Below are 9,423 nucleotides of genomic sequence, written 5' to 3' on the forward strand. Positions count from 1 at the left end.
AAATGTCCTGTGCAGCATATGGAGATAGGAAACCGTTGTGCTTTCTGACTTTCTTTAAACCAGAATGTGAGACTGCTGTGTCTTGTTGCTCTGTGAAATCAGGACACAGAATCAAGTTAGGATCACACAAAGAATTTGCTCTCTTGTCTGATTCTGAGAAGATGACGCAGCAGTAAAAGAGCTTAAAAGCAGTACCAGTGTCACACGGGCTGTGGGCTTTTGGGGTAGTTTGATTTCTTGTTCTTGTAAATCATCAAGAAAAATGAAAACTCTTATTTTCTCTTGCGGATGCGCTGGGAATTGACTTGTCAGTTTTCCATGATCTTTGACTATTATCTTTGCAGATAATAATTTTGTAATTCTCACTGATGTTGGAGATAAATGTAATAAATTCCCATGGTTTTAGATGGGGATATAAAATTGTATCCTCAAGTGGCCATCCTGTTTTACTGCACTGATGTTTCTTGGTTGCTTCATGATTTCAGTCAGTCCATGTCAGAAAGCTTGGCCTAAATTTTTTCCTAATCCCTTCAGATGATTTTTATTTGTTCCTGTGTTTAACAGGGCTCAGACCATCATGAAGGCTCGTTTGAAAGGAGCTCAAACAGGTCGTAACCTCCTGAAGAAAAAATCTGATGCTTTGACACTTCGATTCAGGCAGATCCTTAAGAAAATTATTGAGGTAAGTAAATTAGAATTTTCCTCTGGCTCACTTTATTTGCAATCTGTCTGTTCTGTCAGTTGTGCATTCCTGTTCTGCTAACTCCATTAGGTAGGCTGGAATGTAGGACAACTTTGTGGATAAAGTGAGGCTACTGAGGGCAGTTGAGCAGAATTACATTTTCCTGGCTGCTGTGATAGACAAATTTTGTAAGAGGTAATATTCTTCACCTCTTTCAAACCAGCCCGAGGCTCTGCTTGCTTTTGTGTCCCAAGTTGCCTGTCATTTCTTTGACATTACAGGGAGTTTGCTTTGATGCTGCCAAATACTTTAGGAGTGATTTAACATGTTCTGTAGCCCCATTTTTGTTGCTGTATCTGGCTTGAGAGAATACTGCAGATCTGTAATGTTTCCTGCATGAGTAGGTATACTAGAAAGGAGAAGTTTCGTCCAGATGGAATTTGTTCCTTTATGAAGAAGCACAGTCCTGCTTCTTCTTTTGCAACGAGTGACAAATCTAAGATACTCAGTAGACAAGCTGTTGGCACTCTGTGTCTTGTTTCCTATAGACGGTCTAATACACAAGGCTCTTGCTTCTAAGCAGCATGTTTTTAGGTACAAGGGCTTTAAATGTGTGAAGATTGGGATAAAAGGGAGTAGGAGGAGCGCACAGCTTCACAAAGCTGCATACATCTGCATGTTGAAAACCAGCTTTAGCTGTCCCATAATACTCAGCACGATATGAAGTAGGAGTGCTTTCCTCCTGAGCTGTTCTGTTGTTGTGATTTAACCCCCATGCAGTAGAATTTTATGATTAATAAGACAGACAAGTCTTTTGCCATTTCTGAGACTTCTACGCTGGGTCGATGAAACAGCTGACATATTTTTTTTTCCAGTCACCTGGAATTACTATTTGCAGTTTGAGAGTAAACTACACATACAGGACTTTCTCAGTCTCTTCATTTCTCATCCTTCTCGTTATGCTGTCATTTATCCTGGAAAAGGAGTGATGATGCGCCTTGTATTTGCTGCCTTTTTTTTTTTTTTTTAAACAGACTAAGATGTTGATGGGTGAGGTGATGAGAGAAGCTGCCTTTTCACTTGCTGAGGCAAAGTTTACAGCAGGAGATTTCAGGTGAGGATTGCTGAGGTGGACATCCTACCCATGGGAAAGAAAAAAAGTGATGAATAAATTGTTGATTTCTTTCTTGGAGAAAAAGTGAAATTCTTAAATGTACTTTAAAAAGAGAAAAAAAAAAGCCAAACAGTGGACAAGGTAGGACAAGATGAACTGAATTCCATTATGTAAAGGTGGGAGACATCACTGCAGGAGAGAGATAGTTTGCATGATGAAAATGTATCCTCCGTTGGAAGCTAAACGAAGTGGAAAGATTAACAGAATTTATGTACAAATCCTCGATTTGAGAAGGAGTTGCTTTTAGTAGCTTGCAGGATAAAATATAGGGAAACAATAATTTATAGCAGAATATTGGACTGTTTATTATTTTGATCTTTCTTGTGAATTTGAGGACTGGATGAAATTTGTGTTATTTTCTCCCAGTAAGTCATACAGAAATGTTACTAATGGTTCTAACCTCCTAGTTCATTGACCTCTTGTCTCACTAGGGCTATCAAGGGCTGTATGTGAGAAGGGGAACAAATCTTTTTCCTGCAGTAGATTATATTTAAATTGTACTTTAATAAATTACGGTTCCAACTAGTGCGTTTGTGTAATTCACTCAAGTGTTAGTAGATCTCGTGGAATAAAGTTGGGGAAGTGTTAATGATTGAGCTGATGGTACTACCAGTTCATTGGGAAGAACTAAGCGATCAGACACAGTAGTGATCTGTGTGCTGCTGGAGAAAAGACTTTTTGCCCTCTCATTTGGACAGGGTGCTGTTTCCTGTCCTAACCAGTCGCAGTGTTTAGCTATAAACAGTAGCCAGAATCCACCCTGCAAGCAAAATGTACTTCAACAGACCTGTTCTTGGAAGACATTAGGACACTTTGGAGTTCTTCAGGATGAATTGTTGCAGAAGCTTAAGTTTGTTAATATGATAGAGTTAGTGGGTAAACAAACTTGTAACTGTTCTGAAAAAACAAATACGTAACAAACTCAAATGGACAAAACATGGTGGCCTCGATCTACATTAAAGCCTTGTAATTCCTCCGCTTTTACTGGGGAGAAAAGTCTCACAGTTTGATTAGACTCAACGATTTTAAAATATTTTGAAGTCATTTGCCAGCTAACTGGCTAATTTTTAGGTACGCTTTGTATACCTGGTCTAAGACATTTCTGAAGTTACATTTTGCAGACTTTGTCTCTTTTACATTTCCAAGCATTGCTGGAAACTGATTTCTTTCAAAGCTTCTGTGTTAGCTTTGAAGTCTGTGCAATGAATTGCATAGAGAACTGAGCTGAAAACAATTCCTGTATTTTTACAACTATTGGATAACTAGTTCATCTTGTATATAATTATGACCTAATGAACCACCTCACGTTTCCTGATTAAGATGTATGTTTTCTTCCTTACAGCACCACTGTGATCCAAAATGTGAACAAAGCTCAAGTCAAGATCAGAGCTAAAAAAGACAATGTAGCAGGTGATTTTTCCAAACTATGAGTTTTTCAGCTCTTAAGGGAATTGTGGGAGGAGACTCCAAAATATGCAGGAATGTATCCAAACACTGTCTCCTTTATTGCTCTTCTTCATCTAACAGGAACACTTGTAATTTGCTGATGTTTTTTTCAGTAAATTAAATATCAGTAATTTTCTATGAAGAAAACAGGAAAGATAAATCAGGATTGGATGCTTAAAATATTCCTTAAGCACAAGGAACTACTAAACAGAAACATAATAAAACTGAAAACCCAATAAACCGGAATACTTCCCTGAACGTTTCATGTGTCTAGATCTCTGTGATCTCAGTACAGGCCTGAAGTTCCATATTAAGATGTCAGAACCAGCATGACTTAATCATTGCAAGGTGTATAGGAAGATTTCAGAAACAAAACTTCCGAGCTTACATAGTTTTATTAGAAGCAAATGGGATATAAGTAACTTGTACTTAATGAATCTATAACCCATAATGTCTCTTACCTGCATTCTTGTTCACTTTCTGTCAGGTGTAACCTTGCCAGTTTTTGAGCATTACCAGGAAGGAGGGGACAGTAAGTACCAAACAAGTATTTTCTCTCTTAGATGTACTTACGTACTCGCCATGTCTTGCTGATAAGTCAGTGTACATCATACGCATAGGTATACTTCCTCTTTGATGCTTTGCCCTGTTCCTGCGACATGGAGGGAATATTTGCAACTATAGGAGATTTTAACTTCCTAAATCAGTGAGATTTTTAGATGAGGAGAAGGCTTGCCTTGAATTACCAGGTTTTGAGACTGGTAGGTCTTAGTGTGGAAATACACAACAGCGATCTGTAGTAACGTAAGCCGCTATAAAGACCATTTGTTAATGGTCGAAGGCTTTAGCTTGTCACTTGCTGAGCTGTCTGTATCCCTGTCGTTTGTGACATACTGATTTTTACCTAATAAGAAAATACTTTAGTAGCAATAGCAACAGGTATAATTTGCTGATTTATTTTTTCCTCAGGCTATGAGCTGACTGGCCTGGCCAGAGGTGGAGAACAGCTGGCTAAGCTGAAGAGGAACTATGCCAAAGCTGTGGAGCTGCTTGTGGAACTGGCCTCCTTACAGGTAGGTGAGAGGACAAAGAAGGGGATTGTTGGTTTATCAGTGTTCTAAAATGAAAGTATCATCGTCTCAGTGATTGTGGTCTAATACTTTGAGCTGTACTACACACCTTTAGTCCCAATTGTGTACAGTTGCAAACATTTTCCAGCCATAAACCAGAGTTACATTAACGCTTGCATGAAGTCCTTAAGAAGAAACTTTTTTGGGGGAAGTCAGCATTTGTAACTGCTAATGTGCAATGTTCAGTGCTACTGACATTAGTAAAAACCAAATTGTGTCCCAGCAAGAATTATTCTGTAATGCTAAGCTATAGACTTGGCTTTGACCTTCAAGTGCTATTTGGTTTTGTGTATAGAACTGATGGAAATACTAAATTTGTTTTGTTGTGTATTAATTGTGTAATCCCATTCCATCAGACATCCTTTGTTACTTTGGATGAAGCCATTAAAATAACAAACAGACGTGTGAATGCAATTGAACATGGTGAGTATTTTCCCATTTGGGATGCATATTTCTGTCTCCCAGCAAGATGAAGAGCAGGGCCACAGAAGCCACTTTTCTTTTGGCTGCTTCCTTTTTACTAGTTACTTTCTAACCAGTTCAAGAATTCTTCAGAAAGCATTACATACAATGAAGCAATATTGCAAGAACAAGAATAAAAAGCCTAGTGGAATGGGCTGGAGTAGATGGAGATAAATGAATATGCAAACATGAGAAAGTACTCAGGGAGTTGTCATTGAGAAGCTATAGAACAAAGACCTTCTGGAGTCTCTGCTAGTGACGTATTTGGTCAAGCCTGTTAACTAGGTTGTAGTCACTTCTGTGTGTTGAGATGTTCTAATAGCCAGGGTAATAACTTTTAAACTGTAACGAGAGCTGGTGACCTTTTTTGTTGGTTTTGGATGGGGTCGTAGAGTAGGCATAAAGAGAGAAATCCTGGAAACCTATTCAGGGTTGTGTGACAGGAAACGGAACAGTCCTAATGCCAAAACTGTTATTTTTCTTTCACCTGAATTCCTTATCCTTCATGTTCTTGTTTGTAAATTTGTTTCTTGCAATTTCTTAAGTTTCTTGCAATTTTCTGTACTTGTCCATAGTGAATAGAATGCTTTTCCGCGGAAGACACGTGAATTTCCCCCAGACAAAAGAATTACTAGATGGACTTTTAAAATAACTGTCTGTGCACTGCATTCAATAACTTCCTGGCTAATACAACAGCTGTCCAACGACTCCCTTATTTATATTTTTGTAGTGATTATTCCCAGGATTGAGCGTACTCTTTCTTACATCATCACAGAACTGGATGAACGAGAACGAGAGGAATTCTACAGGTAAATATCTAAACCAAGACTAGACTGGTATCTCTTTCTCAAATAGACCATTCCTCAGAAGGGACTTGGGAGAATTGTTCATCAAACCTGCAGTCAACACTGTTAGGTATGACATGGTTCTTACTACACAATTGAGTTTCCAGAGCTGGGCAACTGGAGATCAAAGAATGGTTAGGGTTGGAAGGGACCTTAAAGACCATCTAGTTCCAACCCCCCTGCCATGGGCAGGGACACCTTCCACTAGACCAGGTTGCTCAAAGCCTCATCCAGCCTGGCCTTGAGAACTTTTTAATTACTTGTCTCCAAGTTATAAATGAATTCCTACCGCTCAGTTGCACAGACCTGTCGTTACCATTCCTCCAGAGGGAATGCTGTGATACAGTACACTGAGGTGTTCTACTTTAAGGACACCTTTGCCATGGAGGTCGGCGTTCTGGGCTACCTGAAGCAAAAATGTCAAACCTGAAATGAATTAAAGGGGAATTAACTTCATTAAAGACAAGCAGAGTAGTAGAATGTAGTGCTTGAGGTCAAGAATATAATTTATAGTTGAAGAAATGCATTAATCTGAAGGGATAAAGTTTTTTGGTGTCAGCAGCTAGTGGTAAAAGCCTGTTGCCATTTGTTACAGGATTTTAATGTCCCGGCAGCTTTATCATATCCAAGTTGTATGGTGTCTTTGCTGCTACCCTATTGTATGAAAATAATTGTGTTGCTTTCACAGATAAACCACATTTCTCTTCACAGGTTAAAGAAGATCCAGGAAAAGAAAAAAGTACTGAAAGAAAAATCTGAGAAAGAACGTGAGCTGCGGAGGGCTGCTGGTGGGGAGCAGGAACCAGCCAATCTCTTAGCAGAAGAGAAGGATGAAGACCTTCTCTTCGAGTAACCCAGCACAGTTGTTGATGGAGCAGGGGTCCCAGAATACACAATGTCTGCTTGCAATATGAGTCAGAACGTGTTGCCTCAATGATACTTAACGTGGCTTCTCAGTTGGTGTGCAAGTCTTGAGTTGAACGGATTGTGGATTTCTCCTGGGACATTAGAAATTTGGGAACTTGACTGCGGCATGGGAGTAAAAGGAGAGACACGTCAGGTGCTTCACTGTCAGGAAAGCCTTCTTTTGCACGTTTCTTCACTTGGTAGGAATGACTGTCCATAGCTGAGCTTTTTGCAAGATGGCTCTGGATTTGCCCAGTCAGATTCCTCTTTAATTGCTCCCCTTGCTAGTTCACGCAGAAAAGGTTACTGAGAGAGGGAGATGCATGTCGTGTTCTTTACTGCTGAACTATTAGTGCTCAAGTTATTTAAAGCGGGCACTGGCAGAGCCGAAGTCAGATGTCAGTAAAGAAAACTCTTGTTTTCTAACCCACTGATGAAATCCACCGTCTTCTGTGATTTATTTTTGTTGCACGGTTGTTACCGTTGGCCTAAGACATCTGTGGTTTTAATTAGAGGTTCTGCCAACTTGTATACTGTCTGTGCTAGAAACAAGTAAAAATTTTAAATGTTAAATATCTGGTGTCTGACTCAAGCTGCTAGAAGATCGTGCTCTTAAAAGCTTGGAAACTGGCATGTTGATTTCAAAATAAAACTCTCTCTCCTGGCCCCAACTTCAAATCTGCACTGGGCACACAGGCAGACACCTTCCAGCCTGTGCCCACATGCAGTTAACCTTTACTGCTTTAGGTAAGTACCCAAGGAGAAGCAGCTCTCTCCTGCCGCAAATACAAACTTCTTAACCATCCAGGTATATGGTGCTCCAAACCTTCACGGCAACAAGTAGGTTGGCAAGGAGGGCAGCGCTGAATGTGCAGTACAGTCCATCCTTGCTGGGATTCCTCATGCTGGTATTGGGACTGGGGCTGTCTAACATCTTCATCAGTGACATCGACCATGGGATTGAGTGCACCCTCAGCAAGTTTGCCGATGACACCAAGCTGCATGGCGCAGTCGACACGCTGGAGGGAAGGGATGCCATCCAGAGGGACCTGGACAGGCTGCAGCGGGGGGCCACTGCCAACCTCATGGAGTTCAACAAGGCCAAGTGCAAGGTCCTGCACCTGGGTTGGGGCAATCCCAAGCACAACTACAGGCTGGGTGGAGAGTGGATAGAGAGCAGCCCTGAGGAGAAGGACTTGGGGGTACTGGGGGATGAAAAGATGGACATGAGCTGGCAGTGTGTGCTGGCAGCCCAGAAAGCTGGCTGTATCAGGAGAAGCATGGTGAGCAGGTGGAGGGAGATGGATATTGACTGGTTGGAGCGAGTCCAGAGGAGGGTGAAGATGCTCAGAGGGCTGGAGCAGCACTCCTATGGGGACAGGCTGAGAGAGTTGGGCTTGTTCAGCCTGGAGAAGAGAAGGCTCCGGGGAGACCTTATAGCACCTTCCAGTACCTGAAGGGGCTGACAAGAAAGCTGGGGCAGGGAAGGGAGTGGCACTTTTTACAAAGGCCTGTAGTAACAAGACAAGGGGTAAGGGGTTTAAACTGAAAAAGGATAGATTTAGATTGGATATCAGGAAGAAATTCGTCCCGGAGAGGGTGGTGAGGCACTGGAACAGGTTGCCCAGAGAAGCTGTGGATGCCCCATCCCTGGAAGGGTTCAAGGCCAGGCTGGATGAGGCTTTGAGCAACCTGGTCTAGTGGAAGGTGTCCCTGCCCCTGGCAGGGGGGTTGGAACTAGATGGTCTTTAAGGTCCCTTCCAACCCAAACCATTCTATGATTCTATGTCCAAGGCTGATTCAGGGATCCTAGGAGTGGCTGATAAGCAGGCTGTCACTGAACGCTGCACAGTTTGAAGAACTGTTTTGCTAATGACACTGGTTTGCAATTGACAAGCTGAACGCATGCTGTAGTGGCACTAGTACACTGCCTCTAGTACGACTCATCACTTCCAAGGTAAGCATCTTGTTTTAAAGATGATCCAGCACTCATCTGCAGATGGCAGGCCAAGTGCAAGAAAATTTCTAGCAGCACCTTTACAGAGTCATTTTATATTTGTACGAAGCACAAGGCCATTTCTTTTCTGTTTTGAAGCTGAAAGCAGCACAGCTGAGTAACTCCATACTTGTAGCATACAGGTCCAGCTTGAGAGAGAAACTGTAGATGTGAGGACGTGTTACGTCTCCCACCGGACGCATGGTGTCAGAAGGAACAGAGAACATCCTCTGATGGCTCACGGCATCTTTCACACAGCAAAGTGGCAGAAAGAAGACTCCCAAGGTCCACTATAAGAAGTAAAATTGTACAGTGATTTATTTTAAATCTAGAAATATTTTACATTTTTACATTAGTGTGCAGTTCATGATGTCTCAAAATACAGAGTGCAGATACATGTATAAAAGTACAGTGTGGGGCTAACCACAGGTCTCAGTAAAATTACCTTAATTATTTAAGGCATTAAACCCCCCATCTTATATTTTCAAAAGTCACATATAATTACATTAAAAAATTCTTTTATGCAATTCAGCTAATGTTTATTAATTAAATCTGGACTGGTAAAAATGCAGATACCCTCGTTTCGGTCTGATACGGCTCACTACAAAGCCTGTGGTACGGTTGAAGAGTTTCGCCAGCGAAGTCTGCCTAGTCTCTCACTCTCAAGGGAATTAGCACACATTCTTCATTAAAGGCGGCAGAGTAATTTCTCACACAAGGTAGTTGCAGGTCCAAACTGGCAGCAGATGGACAGCCAGGTGCATTTCTCAGTGCTGCTCAAG

General features: G+C 41.4%; 1 protein-coding gene across 1 annotated transcript; it reads left to right on the forward strand.

The window, feature by feature from the left end:
- Positions 1 to 568: 568 nt before the first annotated feature.
- On the forward strand, positions 569 to 7,214 carry ATP6V1D (ATPase, H+ transporting, lysosomal 34kDa, V1 subunit D). Its single transcript, XM_010153601.1, has 8 exons — positions 569 to 682; positions 1,717 to 1,796; positions 3,199 to 3,266; positions 3,790 to 3,834; positions 4,272 to 4,375; positions 4,789 to 4,855; positions 5,625 to 5,703; positions 6,451 to 7,214. Exons 1-8 carry the CDS (start codon positions 578 to 580, stop codon positions 6,590 to 6,592), a joined length of 690 nt encoding a protein of 229 aa, XP_010151903.1. The 5' UTR covers positions 569 to 577; the 3' UTR covers positions 6,593 to 7,214.
- Positions 7,215 to 9,423: the final 2,209 nt, after the last annotated feature.

Source organism: Eurypyga helias, unplaced genomic scaffold, assembly GCF_000690775.1.
Source record: "Eurypyga helias isolate BGI_N326 unplaced genomic scaffold, ASM69077v1 scaffold18726, whole genome shotgun sequence".
In the NCBI taxonomy this organism is placed as follows: Eukaryota; Metazoa; Chordata; class Aves; order Eurypygiformes; family Eurypygidae; genus Eurypyga; species Eurypyga helias.